General features: G+C 37.1%; 1 protein-coding gene across 1 annotated transcript; it reads left to right on the top strand.

Annotated features, from left to right (window-relative positions):
• The first annotated feature begins 7,516 nt into the window (after nt 1–7,516).
• LOC128234928 (temptin-like) lies at nt 7,517–13,720 on the top strand. The gene is made up of 3 exons (XM_052949553.1): nt 7,517–7,782; nt 12,041–12,191; nt 13,561–13,720. The coding sequence occupies exons 1-3, from the start codon at nt 7,597–7,599 to the stop codon at nt 13,638–13,640; spliced, it is 417 nt and encodes a 138-aa protein (XP_052805513.1). The 5' UTR covers nt 7,517–7,596; the 3' UTR covers nt 13,641–13,720.
• Nucleotides 13,721–21,234: the final 7,514 nt, after the last annotated feature.

The following is a 21,234-nucleotide window of genomic DNA, read 5'->3' on the forward strand; positions in this document are numbered from 1 at the left end:
AAAACCTCCTATGACAAAACATTCTATGGACAAAACCTCCTATGGACAAAACATTCCATGCACAAATCATTATACGGACAAAACCTCCTATGGACAAAATATTCCATGTACAAAATATTCTACGGACAAAACATTCTATGGACAAAACCTCCTATGGACAAAACATTCCATGCACAAAACATTCTACGGACAAAACATTCTATGGACAAAACATTCTATGTACAAAACATTCTACGGACAAAACATCCTATGGACAAAACATTCTATGGACAAAACATTCTACGGACAAAACATCCTATGGACAAAACCGCCTATGGACAAAACATTCTATGTACGAAACCGCCTATGGTCAAAACCTCCTATGACAAAACATTCTATGGACAAAACATTCTATGGACAAAACATTCTATGGACAAAACATTCTATGGACAAAACATTCAATGGACAAAACATTCTATGGACAAAACATTCTATGACAAAACCTCCTATGGACAAAACCTCCTTTGGACAAAACATCCTATTGGCAAAACATCCTATGGACAAAACATTCTATGGACAAAACCTCCTATGGACAAAACATCCTATTGGCAAAACATCCTATGGACAAAACATTCTATGGACAAAACATTCTATGGACAAAACATCCTATGGACAAAACATTCTATGGACAAAACATTCTATGGACAAAACATTCTATGGACAAAACATTCAATGGACAAAACATTCTATGACAAAACCTCCTATGAACAAAACCTCCTTTGGACAAAACATCCTATTGGCAAAACATCCTATGGACAAAACATTCTATGGACAAAACCTCCTATGGACAAAACATCCTATTGGCAAAACATCCTATGGAAAAAACATTCTATGGACAAAACATTCTATGGACAAAACATCCTATGGACAAAACATTATATTGGCAAAACATCCTATGGACAAAACATTCTATGTACAAAACATTCTACGGACAAAACATCCTATGGACAAAACATTCTATGGACAAAACATTCTACGGACAAAACATCCTATGGACAAAACCGCCTATGGACAAAACATTCTATGTACGCAACCGCCTATGGTCATAACCTCCTATGACAAAACATTCTATGGACAAAACATTCTATGGACAAAACATTCTATGGACAAAACATTCTATGGACAAAACATTCAATGGACAAAACATTCTATGGACAAAACATTCTATGACAAAACCTCCTATGGACAAAACCTCCTTTGGACAAAACATCCTATTGGCAAAACATCCTATGGACAAAACATTCTATGGACAAAACCTCCTATGGACAAAACATCCTATTGGCAAAACATCCTATGGACAAAACATTCTATGGACAAAACATTCTATGGACAAAACATCCTATGGACAAAACATTCTATGGACAAAACATTCTATGGACAAAACATTCTATGGACAAAACATTCAATGGACAAAACATTCTATGACAAAACCTCCTATGAACAAAACCTCCTTTGGACAAAACATCCTATTGGCAAAACATCCTATGGACAAAACATTCTATGGACAAAACCTCCTATGGACAAAACATCCTATTGGCAAAACATCCTATGGAAAAAACATTCTATGGACAAAACATTCTATGGACAAAACATCCTATGGACAAAACATTATATTGGCAAAACATCCTATGGACAAAACATTCTATGGACAAAACATTCTATGGACAAAACCTCCTATGGACAAAACCTCCTATGGACAGAACATTCTACGGACAAAACATTCTATGGGCAGAACATTCTATGGACAAAACCTCCTATGGACAAAACCTCCTATGGACAGAACATTCTACGGACAAAACATTCTATGGGCAGAACATTCTATGGACAAAACCTCCTATGGACAAAACCTCCTATGGACAAAACATTCTATGGACAAAACATTCTATGGACAAAACCTCCTATGGACAAAATATTCTATGGACAAAACATTCTTTGGACAAAACATTCTATGGACAAAACATTATATGGACAAAACCTCCTATGGACAGAACATTCTACGGACAAAACATTCTATGGGCAGAACATTCTATGGACAAAACCTCCTATGGACAAAACCTCCTATGGACAAAACATTCTATGGACAAAACATTCCATGGACAAAACATTCAATGGACAAAACATGCTATGGACAAAACATCTATGGACAAAACATTCTATGGACAAAACATTCTATGGACAAAACATTCTATGGACAAAACATTCAATGGACAAAACATTCTATGACAAAACCTCCTATGGACAAAACCTCCTTTGGACAAAACATCCTATTGGCAAAACATCCTATGGACAAAACATTCTATGGACAAAACCTCCTATGGACAAAACATCCTATTGGCAAAACATCCTATGGACAAAACATTCTTTGGACAAAACATTCTATGGACAAAACATCCTATGGACAAAACATTATATTGGCAAAACATCCTATGGACAAAACATTCTATGGACAAAACATTCTATGGACAAAACCTCCTATGGACAAAACCTCCTATGGACAAAACATTCTATGGACAAAACATTCTATGGACAAAACATTCAATGGACAAAACATCCTATGGACAAAACATCCTATGGACAAAACATTTTATGGACAAAACATCCTATGGACAAAACATTCTATGGACAAAACATTCTATGGACAAAACATCATATTGGCAAAACATCCTATTGGCAAAACATCCTATGGACAAAACATTCTATGGACAAAACCTCCTATGGACAAAACATTCTATGGACAAAACATTCTATGGACAAAACATCCTATGGACAAAACATCCTATTGACAAAACATCCTATGGACAAAACCTCCTATGGACAAAACATTCTTTGGACAAAACCTCCTATGGACAAAACAATCTATGGACAAAACCTCCTATGGACAAAACCTCCTATGGACAAAACCTCCTATGGATAAAACATCCTATGGACAAAACCTCCTATGGACAAAACATTCTATGGACAAAACCTCCTATGGACAAAACCTCCTATGGACAAAACATTCTATGGACAAAACATCCTATTGGCAAAACATTCTATGGACAAAATATCCTATTGGCAAAACAATCTATGGACAAAACCTCCTATGGACAAAACATCCTATTGGCAAAACATTCTATGGGCAAAACATCCAATAGACGAGACATCTTATGCACAAATCCTCCCATGTCATTTTTGACTAGGTGAACAAAGGCGCCAACATCATTTTGACAGGGAGGACAAAAATATCTCAGATCATTTTGACATGGTGAAGAGAATATTCCAGATCAATTTGACACTAAATTCCTATTATTAGTTAGTTGACAATCGTTTTCATTTAGAAATAATTTTATAATTTGTGAAAAATCTTTGTTGTGGTGATAAATGTATGTCCATACTGATACACATTTATGAAATCTATTGTCCAGAATGGGATGTTTTGTCCACCATTTCAAACTGATCTGGGATATTTTGTCCACCTTTAGAAAATAATGTGTTTGGTCCACCTAGTCAAAAATGACATGGAAGGTTTTGTCCATTGGATGTTTTGTCCATGGAAAGTTGTCTTTGTGGGATTTTTTTGCCCATGGAATGTTTTCTTTGTGGGATGTTTTGTCCATGGAAGGTTTTGTCCATGGGATGTTTTGTCCACGGGATGTGACGTCGATTTTATTCCAGCATCCACTTGGATAAGTAATTCTCATTTATGTTAAGTTTCCTGTTTAATGCTGCACTCTCACAGATTGAACGTTTTGACAACTTTTTTATTTTTTGTCTTGGAACAAGCCAATTTTTGCTGAATTGCATGGAAACCAGTAATATTAGACTGCTGACAAAAAAAATAGATTAGTTTTTTGCATTTAAGTTCAAAAATTGATGATTTATGCATTTTTCTTAAACCGTTGGTTACGGTTTTAGCCATAAAAAATAATTTTGGAACGGAAATCTGCGATCTGATCATTTGTCAGCAATCTTTTTTCATTGGTTTGCAGATATGTATGCAAAAAATGCACATTCCAACACAAAAAAGTTGTAAAAACAATAAATCTGTGAGAGCGCAGCTTTAAAAGCGCTGTAAAATTACATAAATGTGCAGTGCACTAGTTGTATATTAGCGTCATGTTCTAGTTTGAAATTATCATATAAATGTTCCGCTTAGTTGACATTTTTTTAACGGTCAACCACCAAGTGCAAAAATTGGAACGATGTTATCTCAGTTTGCAGTACTTAATATGCACATATGCTACTACTTACAAAAATGGACTGCATGATTGATGTTATTTGCAATTGTTCTATTGAGAACAGGTTGTATACTAAGAAAGTTAGATGACCTGAAATAACATTTTATTGATTAAGAAGGGCTACACTCACTCCCCCAATTCTTAATCATTATAATGTTGCTTCATGTCATTTAGCTATTATGCACCAGTCAATTGCAACCACGCCCTCTCTCCCAGGTCCGGGGGTATACCGGGGATAGCCGGGGAAATGGGCCGTGTTTTTACCTTCCAGGTGGCCACGCAGTGCCAGGTGCATGCGGAGGTTTTGTCTTCGCGTAAAAATTAGCGTGGGGTGGGCCTTATCTAGGGTCCAGCAGTTCGTCCCCGCAGGGTGGTGATTTTACCCGGGCTTGGCTAGACCGCATTTCAAAGTCCCCGCTTTTCCCCGACCTGAAGGGTGGGGAGGGGGCGTGGTTACAATTGACTGGTGCATTACTTGGTACTGTTGTCTATTATTCATAGATCGCCCTGCCCTTTGTGTGGACTGAGGAACTGCGAAAATGCGCAACTGCGGAAATGCGGACCATACATTTGTATATGCGCGAAGAAATTATGATTGAAATTTAAGGGTGCCTTTTTTGGAGGCATTTGAAGCTTACAACATGAGCTAGATTTTAAAATAGATATGTTATGGCCTTTCAAATCGCAGTGCGCAATTAAAATATATATGAGACAATTTCTAAATACAAATTCCCATTTACGTTTCTTCCCTTAATATGCTGTGTATGATATACAAACAATAATATACTACCAATAATATACGACTTATAATATACGACCAATAGTATACGACCAATAGTATACTACCGATAATATACGACCTAGTATATACGACCTATAATATACGACCAATAATATACTACCTATAATATACGACCAATAATATACGACCAATAGTATACGACCAATAATATACGACCAATAATATACGACCAATAATATACTGCCAATAATATACGACCAATAATATACTGCCAATAATATACGACCAATAATATACTGCCAATAATATACGACTTATAATATACGACCAATAATATACGACCAATAATATACTGCCAATAATATACGACCAATAATTTACGGCCAATAATATACGACCAATAATATACGACCAATAATATACTACCAATAATTTACGACCAATAATATGCTGCCAATAATATACGACCAATAATATACTACCAATAATTTACGACCAATAATATGCTGCCAATAATATACGACCAATAATATACTGCCAATAATATACGACTTATAATATACGACCAATTAAGCAAATTCAGTAACAAAATTTGCAATACTTTATTAATCATTCGGACTAAAAATAATGAAATCATCCCAGTAATGTTCTGTACAATGCAATTATATACCTAGGAAAATCTAAATATCAAAATAACAACAATGTTAAATCATTATTTTGCGCATTTTTTATGAATGATTATATCATGTTGTTATAATTATGTCAAAAGGCCCCACATCGCGCGATGCGGCTCATTTATAAGATTTATAAGTGTATTCGACATGATGGTTGTGGTGTAGTTTTCTAAATACTGTCATTATTTATATTTTGTATCATCTTTAAAGCTGCTCTCTCACAGATTTACCGTTTTAACAACTTTTTATTTTTTGTCTTGGAAAGATCAAATTTTTGCGTAAATATCAGCAAACCAACGAAAAAATATTGCTGACAAAAGATTAGAGCGCAAATTTTCATATTTTAAAGAATGGAATCATGACAGCTTTTTGCCATTTCGGTTCACGCGCAGATTATGAGACATTTCGGCATGGCTGTCTAGACTGTTCCTTCATTAAGACACACAAAGTGATAAAAATCACGCATTTACGTAGTGTCAACAGCGGGTTAAAGGAACCCGACAACAGATGATACATTTGCAAGAAAAAAAGGAAACGTACATAAAATTGACTTCGCTGTGTACAGCACATTGAATTTTATTTACTAATGTATCACATCGCTTACGACACATGTATCATTTGCAGTTTTGGGGCATTTTTCCAATTCAACATTTACTGGGATTGTCTACCACGTTAATTCCTGTAAGTTTAAAAAAGCGTCGGTATATTTATCTTTATTTATAAACAGATATGATTTAAACTTGGAATTTATTTTTCGCTATTCTTAATCGGCCTTCAACAAGCTCGCGTTGACAATTCTAGGAAATAATTTGTTTTCCAAGTTACGGACCATCTGGTGTCAAGCCCCTTTTAAGTTTCACGTGGTGATTCCTATAAAGCATTAACGTGTATCCTTGTTTCGTGTTACTTTTGAATGCTTGCATTCATTTTATGACCAAGTTTTGCATATCCTGTGTAATAAAAAGATTTCAAACCGTCATTTAATGGCTTAATTTTGATTTGCAGGGCATTGAGTTCCCTTTGGTCCATTTTCGAGATTATAAGTATCTTCCATGGCCGAGAGTGTAAGATAGGTTCATTCCGACCCGAGCGTAGGGTGTTTTGCGGAAACGAGGTTTACCGAGTTTCCGCAAAACACCCTGCGCGAGGGTCGGGATGAACCTATCTTACACGAGCGGCTATGGTAGATGCTTTTTCTCCCACCTCAGTTAAACAAAATTAAGTAAAAATGTATTTTTTGCCGGAACTCTTTTGTGCTTAGTGAAAATAATTGCGTACGGATATGCACTAATTCGTGGTTGTCATGGATATTCGCGCAGTGATTCAGAGAATGTAAATGGTCTGATCGGTCTTTAAATAGTTCTAAGAAAAGTGAGGCATTATTTCTTGAAAGCTGCGTTAAAACTGTTTTCTGGTGACATTTGAAGCGAGAAATAATTAACTCGCGTTCTAAATATTGCCACCAGACAAGGTTTCCATGATGCGCTACAGACGACAGTCTTCAACAAGGGAGGTAATTACAATGTGGTGACTATTAAAAGAAGTTCCATACGGGCATTTTATCTTCGCCCGTGGGCAAGATAAGAATTTCTAGCATGGTTAAATTAATGGATCTACTTATCTGAGGTGGGAGAAAGAACCATCTTGTTGTTGATTATTCTTCTCGCTGGGATATTTTGCTGATATCTAAACGAAATCAATATTCTGTTTAGTCAAAATATTATCTATGACAACACACAGTTTGGTGTACCTTTAAACTCTGCAAACAATTATTCCTGCCGGCCATCCCCATTACTATATTTTAGACTATCTGCCTGCAAAGATTAGTTTTATGCCGTGTTTTATGAGTAAGATAACTTTCTATTGACATACACCACAGTGTAAAATTCTCACAATCGAGGAACACCACGACTGGAATAAAAAGATGAACGTTTTGGCATTTATAAGCTTCGTGTGTTGCTCCGCTGTTTTCGGGTTACCGTACTATCGGGATAGGATTCCGAATGGGCATCATGTACCCAATCCATGCGATGGTGGTGCTACTATATGGGAAGCTGTGGGACACTACAATCCACATTATTACACAGTCGATAAAAACCCATTTGCACAGGTATTTAAAGCGTACTAGTGTTATTTATACGTACTGCGGCATTCGGTTGAGGAAATAATTGCCGGAGGGTTCACGCTTACATGGACAAGGGCATTCCATTGATGAAATAATTGCCCGAGGGTTCACGCTTATATGGACAAGGGCATTCCGTTGATGAAATAATTGCCCGAGGGTTCCCGCTTATATGGACAAGGGCATTCCGTTGATGAAATAATTGCCCGAGGGTTCTCGCTTATATGGACAAGGGCATTCCGTTGATGAAATAATTGCCCGAGGGTTCACGCTTATATGGACAAGGGCATTCCGTTGATGAAATAATTGCCCGAGGGTTCACGCTTAAATGGACAAGGGCATTCCGTTGATGAAATAATTGCCCGGGGGTTCACGCTTATATGGACAAGGGCATTCCGTTGATGAAATAATTGCCCGAGGGTTCTCGCTTATATGGACAAGGGCATTCCGTTGATGAAATAATTGCCCGAGGGTTCACGCTTATATGGACAAGGGCATTCCGTTGATGAAATAATTGCCCGAGGGTTCACACTTATATGGACTAGGGAACTCGGTTGATGAAATAATTGCCCGAAGGTTCTCGCTTATATGGACTAGGGTATTATGTTGATTAAATTACTGCCCGAGGGTTCGTTCTAACATTTTTCGAGGGCTTTCGGTTAATGAATATTTGCCGGAAAATTCACGCACATATGGATTAAGTCATTCGGTTGATGTAATAATTGCCCGAGGATTCACGCTTATATGGACAAGGGCATTCGGTTGATGTAATTATTAACCGAGGGTTCACGTTTATATGGACTAGGGCATTCGGTTGATGTAATTATTGGCCGAGGGTTCACGTTTATATGGACAAGGGCATTCCGTTGATGTAATTATTGGCCGAGGGTTCACGCTTATATGAACTAGGGCATTCGGTTGATGTTATAATTGCCCGAGGGTTCACATTTATATGGACTAGGGCATTCGGTTGATGAAATAATTGCCCGAGGGTTCTCGCTTATATGGACAAGGGCATTCCGTTGATGAAATAATTGCCCGAGGGTTCACGCTTATATGGACAAGGGCATTCCGTTGATGAAATAATTGCCCGAGGGTTCACACTTATATGGACTAGGGAACTCGGTTGATGAAATAATTGCCCGAAGGTTCTCGCTTATATGGACTAGGGTATTATGTTGATTAAATTACTGCCCGAGGGTTCGTTCTAACATTTTTCGAGGGCTTTCGGTTAATGAATATTTGCCGGAAGATTCACGCATATATGGATTAAGTCATTCGGTTGATGTAATAATTGCCCGAGGATTCACGCTTATATGGACAAGGGCATTCGGTTGATGTAATTATTAACCGAGGGTTCACGTTTATATGGACTAGGGCATTCGGTTGATGTAATTATTGGCCGAGGGTTCACGTTTATAAGGACAAGGGCATTCCGTTGATGTAATTATTGGCCGAGGGTTCACGTTTATATGAACTAGGGCATTCGGTTGATGTTATAATTGCCCGAGGGTTCACGTTTATATGGACTAGGGCATTCGGTTGATGTAATAATTGCCCGAGGGTTCACGTTTATATGAACTAGGGCATTCGGTTGATGTAATAATTGCCCGAGGATTCACGCTTATATGAACTAGGGCATTCGGTTGATGTAATTATTGCCCGAGGGTTCACGTTTATATGGACAAGGACATTCGGTTGATGTAATAATTGCCCGAGGGTTCACGTTTATATGGACTAGGGCATTCGGTTGATGTAATTATTGCCCGAGGGTTCACGTTTATATGGACAAGGACATTCGGTTGATGTAATAATTGCCCGAGGGTTCACGTTTATATGGACTAGGGCATTCGGTTGATGTAATAATTGCCCGAGGATTCACGCTTATATATGGACAATGGCATTAGGTTGATGTAATTAGTGCCCGAGGGTTCACGTTTATATGGACAAGGACATTCGGTTGATGTAATGATTGCCCGAGGGTTCACGTTTATATGGACTAGGGCATTCGGCTGATGTAATAATTGCCCGAGGATTCACGCTTATATGGACAATGGCATTAGGTTGATGTAATTAGTGCCCGAGGGTTCACGTTTATATGGACTAGGGCATTTGGTTGATGCAATGATTTCCCGAGGATTCACGCTTTTATGGACAAGGGCATTCGGTTGATGTAATGATTGCCCGAGGATTCACGTTTATATGGACTAGGGCATTCGGTTGATGTAATTATTGCCCGAGGGTTCACGTTCATATGGACAAGGACATTCGGTTGATGTAATAATTGCCCGAGGGTTCACGTTTATATGGACTAGGGCATTCGGTTGATGTAATAATTGCCCGAGGATTCACGCTTATATGGACAATGGCATTAGGTTGATGTAATTAGTGCCCAAGGGTTCACGTTTATATGGACAAGGACATTCGGTTGATGTAATAATTGCCCGAGGGTTCACGTTTATATGGACTAGGGCATTCGGTTGATGTAATAATTGCCCGAGGATTCACGCTTATATGGACAATGGCATTAGGTTGATGTAATTAGTGCCCGAGGGTTCACGTTTATATGGACAAGGACATTCCGTTGATGTAATAATTGCCCGAGGGTTCACGTTTATATGGACTAGGGCATTTGGTTGATGCAATGATTTCCCGAGGATTCACGCTTTTATGGACAAGGGCATTCGGTTGATGTAATGATTGCCCGAGGATTCACGTTTATGTGGACTAGGGCATTCGGTTGATGTATTAATTGCCCGAGGGTTCACGCTTATGTGGACTAGGGCATTTGGTTGATGTGATAATTGCCCGCGAGTTCACCCTTACATAGATTAAGACATTCGATTGATCTAATTATCGCCCAAGGGTTCACGCTTCTGTGGACTAAGGCATTTGGTTGATGTAATAACTACCCGAGGGTTCACGTTTACATGGATTAAGGCACTCGATTGATCTAATGATTGCCCGAAGGTTCACGCTTATATGGACAATGGCATTCGATTGATGTAATAATTGCCCGAGTGTTCTCGCTTATATGGATTAAGGCATTAGGTTCATGTAATGATTGCCCGATAGTTCAGGCAATCATTTGGCAGAGTAGTATTCATACGCAAAAATCTAGTTTTACTGCTAACATAAAGTCGTCTTATTTGAATAACCACATATTATGTCTTTTTCGTGTTTTGAAAAAATCAAATTAAAGTTCCATAGAATAATTTAGTTGAGTGAGCTACGGTGTTTTGGAATAGGTAGTTTAACCATATACATGAATACACCATTCAAAAACAGTTACGGAAATAGCGCGACGGTTAATTTAGTTATTTCATTTTAGTTTAACCATGATAAAATGTGAAAGGAAAATCTCGAATAACTGACAAACGTTGTACATAAAATATAGCTGATGATAATTAGCTATCTTGGAAAATAAGGTTTTTTTTTGGTATTAATCCATCTTTTTTTTGCTTGAATTATTAAATAAATTTGCACCAAAAATATTAATTTGTGCGGCCAATTCGAAGGCTTTTGATTATGATTATAATTTTGATTTTTAATATGTAATTCGAAAATTAAACTAAAATACCTCCAATCTCTCATATTAATTAAAGCATGTTTTTGAGTCTTATCAAATGAGTGTACTTACATTTCATTTATTGTGTACAAGCGGTATACTAAGACGATATTTATATGGAAAATAGAAAACTGTTAAATATGTTAGTTTATATTGAATCAGACGTGACATGACCTATTCTGCAATCTCTCAAGACCAATAAAGCTAGTTGCTATATATTGTTTTAGTTTGTTTTAATATTTATCTTCTCACAAAACCCTTTCTAATGATACCAAAAGAATATTGGGGCACATGGCTATCACATAACTGAAAATGCCTAAATAGCAGGGTGGGACACCTTGCTGCCCTTTTCAAGAACCCAGCTGCCTTTTTTACTTCACCCTGATGGGCTCTTTTGTTTGACAGAGTCAATTGTCAGTAATAAATATAAAACAATGACTACAGTTGTACCCATAATTTTGACACTAAAGCAAAGATAAAAGCTTGGGTAGTTAAAAGTAGTTACAACACATACTCAGTAAGACTTGAACACTGACCCTTGCAAATGCCCTATCAAGGCTGATTCAATGCTCATCAGAAGCAACCTTCCAGACCTAGCACCTTGCCCTTCTAATCCTGACTGGAGCTCTAAAAAGTGTACTTCGCATACCGTAAAGAGTGTAACAATCGTTGTTCCAGGACTTTGCAGCTGCTGGGCACGTTTGGACAGTAGCGCTGTGCCAGAAGGACAGTGACGGTGACGGGGCGACAAATGGTGTCGAACTTGGTGACCCAACATGCGTTTGGACTGCGGGGGCCACGCCAACCGGAAGTGCTACTGGACACCCAGGTGAGGTGTTCAATTTTATCGGACACTTAGTAGAGTGTGGCCACAACTTAGTAAATTGTGGCCACAACTTAGTAACTTGTGGCCACAACTTGATAATTTGTGGCCACAACTTATTAAGTTTTGGCAACAATTTACTAAGTTGTGGTCACGACTTAGTTCAGCTAATCAAAACCGCCGTTTAATCTTTGCCGCTTTATGGTTATAACGAAGTTAGCACCCCTGATACTAAAGCAATTTGTACCCAGCAAAAGTGAATAATAATTATAGACGAAGACAAGGAAAGTCTTGTATTCGATTACTTTCAGGAAGGCCTTTCTAATGCTAATTTTGTAACCGTTTTGAGTGAAAGTCATATAATTCAAATAAGTTTACGTCATATGCACAGAGTACGTAGATCGGTAACGTAAAGACGAAGAGAGTACAGTGACGCTCGTTCTGTTTGTGACTTTGTTGACAACCTGATCGAGCATTCTGGACGTAATCATGGTTACAGAATTATGCGACAACGGTGCTTTACGAATAAATTGTCCGTTAGGTTTGAGTTCACCATCCGTGTCCAAAACCATTACTCACCACCTGGACAGTGTTCCATCCTTATTCTTCTTCCTATTGCTTCCATCAGGACTAAATAAGGCTGGTTTGTACAGGCGAAATATACGGGGTATCCATAGTACCGTACTATCACCGATAAAAGCCATAAAGAGTCAAAGATGACACAGCTGTTTTGATTGGCTAAACTAAGTTGTGGCAACAAATTACTAAATTGAGGCCACGATTTAGTAACTTATGGCCACAAGTTAGTAAGTTGTGGCCTCAAATTACTAAGTTGTGGCCACAATTTACTTAGTTGTTGCCACAAGTTCCTAAGTTGTGGCCACAATTTACTAAGTCGTGGCCTCAAGTTACTAAGTTGTGGCCACAATTTACTGAGTTGTGGCCATAATATAAATTAAGTGTTGCGGATGTCACCTCTGTGCCACCGTAAACACGATAATGCATTAAAAATATAGTAAAAAGTTTTGCAATTACCAAGTGTAACCTATATTGTGCCCCCTTCATAGTATGTATAACACGTGATAAATTACGTCATAAATGCTACATCGGAAGGCAACATTTTGCTTCGAATGAAGACTTTAAACATTTCTGACGTAATTTATTACGTGAAATACACACACAGCCTTTGAATGGGTGTACTTTTAAATTTACGACATATCTCTAATATTGTCCATGCTATTATTTAAAGCAAATAAAAACAATGTCTTAAATTGACAACTTTTAAGGGAGGGGTAGGAATTTCGCTTTAATGAAATATATGTTTTCTTCTTTACCTTATATTAAGAGGTTGGTCATCTTTTCTTTCTACATTCAGGTATTTGCAATCCTGTTGGCTCATGCGCAGGTCAGGCGTATACTTGCGACTGCGTTGGCCACAACTGTGTTGGAAAATAAATGACCTTGTTATGTTATGTGTTCTTGATTTTCATATGCCACTGAAATACGATTAAAAGTAAATACATGTACAATTTATAGATCACTGTTTTGAAGCTTTTATATACTCCACATTGACACATCAATTGACTTCCCTCTACAATTTAGCCACATGGATGACTTCCCTCTACAATTCAGCCACATTGATTGACATCCCTCTACAATTGAGCCACATCGATTGACTTCCCTCTACAATTGAGCCAGATGGATTGACTTCCCTCTACAATTGAGCCACATCGATTGACTTCCCTCTACAATTGAGCCACATCGATTGACTTCCCTCTACAATTGAGCCATATCGATTGACTTCCCTCTACAATTGAGCCACATCGATTGATTTCCCTCTGCAATTGAGCCACATCGATTGACTTTCCTCCCTCCACAATTGAGCCACATGGATTGACTTCCCTCAGCAATTGAGCCGCATCGATTTTCTTCCCTCTACAGATGTTTCGCATCGATTGACTTCCCTCTACAGTTGAGCCACATCGATTGATTTCCCTCTACAATTGAGCCATATCGATTGACTTCCCTCCCTCCACAATTGAGCCACATGGATTGACTTCCCTCTGCAATTGAGCCGCATCGATTGTCCTCCCTCTACAGATGTTTCGCATCGATTGACTTCCCTCTACAATTGAGCCACATCGATTGATCTCCCTCTACAAATGAGCCACATCGATTGACTTCCCTCCCTCCACATTTGAGCCACATTGATTGACTTCCCTCTACAATTGAACCAGATCAATTGACATCCCTCTACAGCTGTGTCACACCAATTGACTTTCTTCTCCATTTGTGTCACATTATTTGTCTTCCTTGAGGAGACAATGTATTTGCCGGTGTTTGGACCATCTGGTGTCTAGTCCCTTTTAAAGTTCACTTGATGGTTCCTTTAAACTATGAATGTGTATTGTAGTATTCTATTAAACGTTTCCAATACTCATTAAATGGCTTTAGATTAGTCTGCATGGCATTGAGAACCCTTTAGTCCATTTTCCAGATGGAACCATAGTGTTGTTGATTATTCTTCTCACTTGGAAAGTTGGCTGATATCTAAACGAAATCAGTATTCAATTTAGTGAAAATATTACCTATGACAACACACAGTTTGGTGTACCTTTAAACTCTGCAAACAACTATTCCTGTCGACCATTCCCATTATTATAATCTGGCTGCAGAGATTAGAGAGTGTTGCCGTGCTTCATATATAAGATAACTTGTGTAAAATTCTAACAATCGATTAACACCAGAGTGAAATAAGGTGATGAACGTTTTGGCAATTATTAGCTTCGTGTGCTGCTCCGCTGTTCTGGGGTACCTCTACTATCGGGATAGAATTCCGAATGGGTATAATGTACCTAATCCATGCAATCGTGGTGCTACTATATGGGAAGCAGTGGGACTTCAACCCACTTCATCACCCAGTCGATAAAAAACAAATTCGCACAGGTACTTAAAGTATGCATTGGCTTCTTATATGTACTAGGGCATTCGGTTGATGTAATAATTGCCCGATGGTTCACGTTTATAATGACTAGGTCATTTGACTGGTGAAATAGTTGCCCGAGGGTTTACGCTTATATGGGCCCGGGCATTCGGTTGATGAAATAAATGCCCGAGGGTTCATGCTTATATGAACTAAGGAACTCTGTTATTAAAATAATTGCCGGAGGGTTCACGCTTACGTGGACAAGGGCATTCCATTGATGAAATTATTGCCCTAGGGTTCACGATTATATGGGCTAGGGAACTCGGTTGATGAAATAAATGCACGAGTGTTCACGCTTTTATGGACTAGGGAACTTGGTTGACCAAAGTTCAAAGTTTAATCAAAGAACCCAGTTCATGATAACATGACAGCATGAGTATATGAGACAAAGAAATACATAATAAGAAACGAGGCTATTTTAAAAGGGAAGAAAATCCCCAAAACATGCAATATACACATATACAAAGCAAAGTTTAATGGTAGAGACATAAGTTTAACAATGCATTAAACAAACATTTGTGATATCAATAGGATTACAGTAACTCTTCATGCTGTTTGCATGTAAGAATATATGTATTGACAGCCCTAAAACGTATTTAATATTTATTTTACAAATTGGCATAACTTTCTATATTTGCTTAATTGATTGTTACCTAAACACATACAGATTTAAATTTGATTACATTGGGATTGACATAGTATTTCTTATCGATAAATCGCTTTCTGCTATCATATCACATAGGGGTGAGAGTGGTCTAGTGGTATAGGTGTCCGCCTCTCACCCAGGAGGTTGTGGGTTCGATCCCCACTCATGACCTCTCAAAAAGGACACAGTCCTGGTTTCTGCCCAGGAAACGGACTTGAGAGTGATCTTATAAGCTTTCAGGTTTCGTCATAATCGAGCTTAAATAAATTAGTATAAACCAAGGCAGTATATAGCCCTAAGTGCTTGTTTTGATATTTCAACCTTGGCTTTATAGAAAGAGCCACTATTACTAAATACTAATCCTAGATACTTAAAACTATCAGCTATTTCCAATGGATTGCCTTTATAGGAAAATTCATAATTACATCTTCTGCCTTTTGTATTACTAAGATTTTTGTTTTAGTAGTATTGACAGTGAGTTTCCATTGGTCACAATATTGTTCGTAAAGATTAATAGCGTTTTGCAGGTCATCGGCTGTTTCAGATAGAATGACAGTATAATTTCAGATAGGCGACCACATTATTATCTATTAAAACTAACGCCACGCAAAATAGTGCTATTTTGGAAACATTGGTGCAGATCATTTAAATGGTAAGAAAACAATAATGGCGATAAATTTTCGCCTTGACGAACACCAATGGAACACGAAAAGTAGTTTGAACTTTTGCCATTAGCAGAAACACACGATTTTGCCTGATTATACATAGATTTTATAATATCTACAAATCAACCCTTAATAGTGTATGGCATCAGCTTAGACCATAGCAAGGGTCTATTTATACTATCAAACCCAGTGAGCATGGCCATATCGGATAGATGTCGGTATCTGGTCGGAATATCGGCAAATCGGTCCGATGATGGTCCGATGTCTAACCGATATAAATATTTAATCTATAAATCTGTAGTGGTTTAATATTTTCAACATAAAAAATGTTCTCTTATTATTTAAAAATGCTTTCCGGTGTCACTTAAATAACGTATGGGTGATAAGTGAATAATCAGAAAACAATAGCGGACCTATAGCGGTCCAAAAAACATCGAAAATGCATTAAATTTAAGTATTGGAATATGAAGTTAAAAAATATATTATTGTATTGAACAATTATTTTAACCAAGATTATTTGTATAACGCCAACGGTAAACATAACAGAAATTCCAAATGAACAGTAGGCTTAATAAATGCAATTTTTGATAATCGTTATACATTTATATTAATAGACAACATATTATTCTTTAAACAAAGTTTGTTTTTTTAAAAGTAAAAAAATCAGGGTTTAATGAGAGTTCCGACTACTTGAATTAAGTGTCACCAGTTTTCGCGACTGTTTGTTCTGATCTCTGTTATTTTTCACATAATTTAAAGTTTGCAGTGACTTTTGTTTTGTTTTTGATTTGCATATGCAAATGCGTTTACATATTGATTTACAAGAAAAGAATCTACTTCAACATTCACAGACCAACAATGAGATCCTTATTTTAGAGAAATATTCCCACCTTTCATTGATTCATAATTACTAATCATTCATACATATTCATTCATTTATTCAGTTTTATTCATTGAAAAACTTCTCAAGGCAAAAGAAGTTAAAAGTGTGTTGGTTTCATTAAGATTAGAGCCTTTTCCCTTCATGCATTAAAAAAATACCCTAAATACACTTAAAATGCCTTAACAACACTAATGTATTGTTTATTTCTATAGCCAGCCTGGTTGCTGAAACCACGGAGATAAGAACAAAAACCTGTTCTTGTCAAAACGTTGTCTTGTATGGTATTCCGAGAAAGGAATACCGTTTCAAAGTAAGAAAAAATTCTAACCATAACTTGTTTTAACGCTTTCAAAATAAACTGATAGCAAAATGTCACATGATAACTAATTTTCAAGGAAAACTTTACTTGATCAGGTTATTCCTATGCACAAGGAAATAATGGCTCTTCAAAGGTTTGCGACTTACCATTTGACAGAAATGGCTATTTTTGCTATATATGAAAATACCACAGGTGCTTATACTTGTCTCATTCTTTAAGTGTTCAATATATCATTGCCAAACTTTCAGTATGTGTTGCATATAGCCTGAAATTGAACTATAGGAGTTTTTGAAGTCTGTTTTGGCAAAAAAGTAGGGTGAAGACTACAGTTTTCTGGACCTCAGGGTTACTACTCAATTTTGTGAGACACTGCATGGGTCAATCTTATGTTTTCTTGTGATTACCGGTAAATTTTGTGTCTTGGATTGTTCTACAGCAGGCAGTTACTTGTTTGTTTTTAATTGGGACTTTTTTAAAGTGAAAAGCGAGGTTAGTGTCTATATGAAACATATAGTAAAATGAACTGTGGTCTTAAGCCATCAGCCTAATTACTCGTTATGAGCCGTTTTTGTTTGACAGTTCACAATGCAAACCCAGTCAGCGGCAATGAGAACAGACTCACCTTAAACTAAACAGCAGCAGGCAGGAACTAAGCAGATCTTTCAGAGTATATGGAAGTTCAAAGAACACTTAAGATTTCTCCATTAGTAGGATTTTAGGTCATGCGTAATGGAGGGGTGCTGCACTCATGCATTTATGGTTGCATCCTTCTGCCCTCAAGGAGGCCAGCATGTGCATCCTTCTGCCTTCGTAGAATTTAAGGATTAAGAATTTTTGTTTTGATTAATACTTCTAATTTGATTATGAATACATACAACTTGGATATTGAGCAGTTGAAACTTAATATTACTTCAATAAAAATCATTTTCTGTCAAATTCGTTATAAACAAGCTCTTCACAGCCTGATACAATGTGCCCTTTCCCCCTTTAGCACCCTGTCCCGTTTTAAAACCCTTATTAGGATACATTTAGTTTTACTGAATATGACAAATTTTTGCTAATAAAACATGCTAATGCAGTTCTCATCAGATTCTCTTAGACCACTGGTGTATGGTTCTAATTTGTTATTTCAGTAGGCATATGTTTGTTCTTCAGATCCACTGGGATCACAACAATTTCTGCAGCTGCAGCGACCACCAGTGTCTAGACAGATTTATCAGTGACAGGAAACAAAGTCTGATAAAAGGTCTGTGGATGTACTTGGGAGAGGGGGCTGTTTTGAATAGGTTAGGGTTTAAAGTTTAATCTTGAAATGGTTCGGAGTAATGAAAAAATGAAAACCATTCTTCCAAATTAAAAAAAATAAATGGATGGAGTGAAACAATAATGATAATTTTTTCACTTTCAGTGACAATATGCTTTAAAACTACCTTTGTTAAATTTTATTTCAATTTCGTTTGCCTTTTGATAAGTTTTTAACAGAAATAAGTTACAATCTGTCATGTATTTTTTATTCATTCCAGCTGCTACCCATTTCAGTGGAGACCAGACAATCAGGGAAGCACCTCTTGGCAAACTATGCAGCAAGTGGTGGCAGTACGGACTCGTTAAATAAAAAAGTTAAGTTTATCAGTTAAATCATTCTTCCGTGATGGTTTGGCCTTGGTTTTAGAGGAAATATTTCAAATGAGACACAAATATTGCTTAAAACATTTATGCAGTATTGTGCTGCTCCAAATGGGTATTTCCTAAACCTAACCAAATACAAATAAGTAATAAAATTCTAGTACCGTGCATTTGATAACATGATCATTGTTAAAGTTGAAAGAAAATTGAAAAATAATTTTACAACAATTACAACAATGAAATGCAAAATGCCCAGTTCGATTGTTTAGGATGGAAATACAACATAAGCTGTATGCACTAGTACCAAGAACATCTAGTAACAGTAAGTTCGTTTTAAACAGAAATAAAAAACATTTCGTTACATGTTGTACTATACACATTTCAATTGTTAATTAGCAGCGGGATTCAGACAATTGCGTCAGGCAAGGTAGCATATGCATGTATCTATTGCAGGTTTAAATTTACTTAATGCTTTGAAAGTGAACAGCCTATCTTCACTGCGACTCCAGCTGACAACATTATCATCCTTTACAGCAGTCATTATGGCCTTCAGCTGATGGTCAGCACAAGTAAGCCCTTATGTGGAGATTTGCCTACTACACGGCAAAATGTGCGAATATGGAGATGGGAGGAAAACGCAGCCAGGGTGATAAGATCTGCCACATAATGTATGGGGACACATCTATCGACAACACAAACATGTACAGTCATTTGGGTATCTTACAGCCGCCCACTTGAAAACTACCATATACTTTTGATGATGTCTGACAATGTGTTGGATGAATGTTATTTTAAATGCCCTTTTCATGCGTTACCTTACCATGTGTATCTTTTATCATTTTACTGGGTTATATACTTACATATTGTGTCTTATACAAATATTCAGTGAATGTAGGCAATGTAAAATGTAATAAAATGTTTGTATTAAATGGTAACAAGACTTTATTCATTTGGTTTTATTGTTTGATGCAACAAAATATAAATCAGTAGTAGAATATGAACTACGAGGAAATGAGGAGGTCAGTTACAACTGTGGTTGTTCAGTCAATTGGCCAGTGTCAACTATGGTTAGTCAGTCAATTGGTCAGTGTCAACTGTGGTTGGTCAGTTTGACCTGTGGTAGGTCAGCCCATTGCAATCTTGTTCGGATCATAATTTAAAAACTGCTGGTTAGAGTGTATTTAAACTTCATTCATTCAACATAAGACATGGAGTGCAGTGTTCATGTACCATAAATCTATTTCAGCAAACTGCATAGTACATTCTCTTGATAGGAATTGACCAAATAAGTCATGTCAGTAGAGCATAGGCCCTCGTTGGCCTCTTGCGCGGATGGGCCTTTTGTTAAATGTATGCTTTTGAGGGTCTTAAAGATTAACACATTTTAAAGTTTTAAAAATTACCACATTGTTATTTTGTAAACATGTTTTTAAAGATAAACATAGTCTATACATATAACATTTGGTAATTTTAAATATAACCACACATCATTTTATGTTATTTTAAGATAAACATATGTATTTAAACGATAAGCATACACAGGGGATGGAATAACATGATATTACATAGAGTTTGGGATGCAGCCAAAGCCTGTATTAGGTGCACACCCCAAGTACCATTTATTATTTATAAGCGTTTAGGAGAGTTTTATTCCCAATGATGTCTGGAGGTTGGTTTTGTATCAAGAATTTGTCATTAAATCTAATCATGCATGCCATATTTTTTAAAGGCTCCCCAGGGGATTTTGTTCAGAATTCCAGCGGATTTGTGTCCCATACCAGGGGAGTTTCATTATCGCCATTTACATAATCTTTAATTCTGGAGGATATTCATCCCCCCACCGGGAAACCGGGGGGAAGGATCGAAATTCAGGGTGATTTCCCCCCGCCGGGAGATAAAGCATATGTGATGAATGAATAAGTTC

Source organism: Mya arenaria, chromosome 5, assembly GCF_026914265.1.
Source record: "Mya arenaria isolate MELC-2E11 chromosome 5, ASM2691426v1".
NCBI lineage: Eukaryota > Metazoa > Mollusca > Bivalvia > Myida > Myidae > Mya > Mya arenaria.

Bases quoted from the DNA above. Each gene is read 5' to 3' on its own strand.
- LOC128234928 (XM_052949553.1), top strand. From the start codon at position 7,597: ATGAACGTTTTGGCATTTATAAGCTTCGTGTGTTGCTCCGCTGTTTTC. The intron at 7,783-12,040 runs GTATTTAAAGCG...TCGTTGTTCCAG, and splicing joins ATAAAAACCCATTTGCACAG to GACTTTGCAGCTGCTGGGCA. The intron at 12,192-13,560 runs GTGAGGTGTTCA...TTCTACATTCAG, and splicing joins AAGTGCTACTGGACACCCAG to GTATTTGCAATCCTGTTGGC.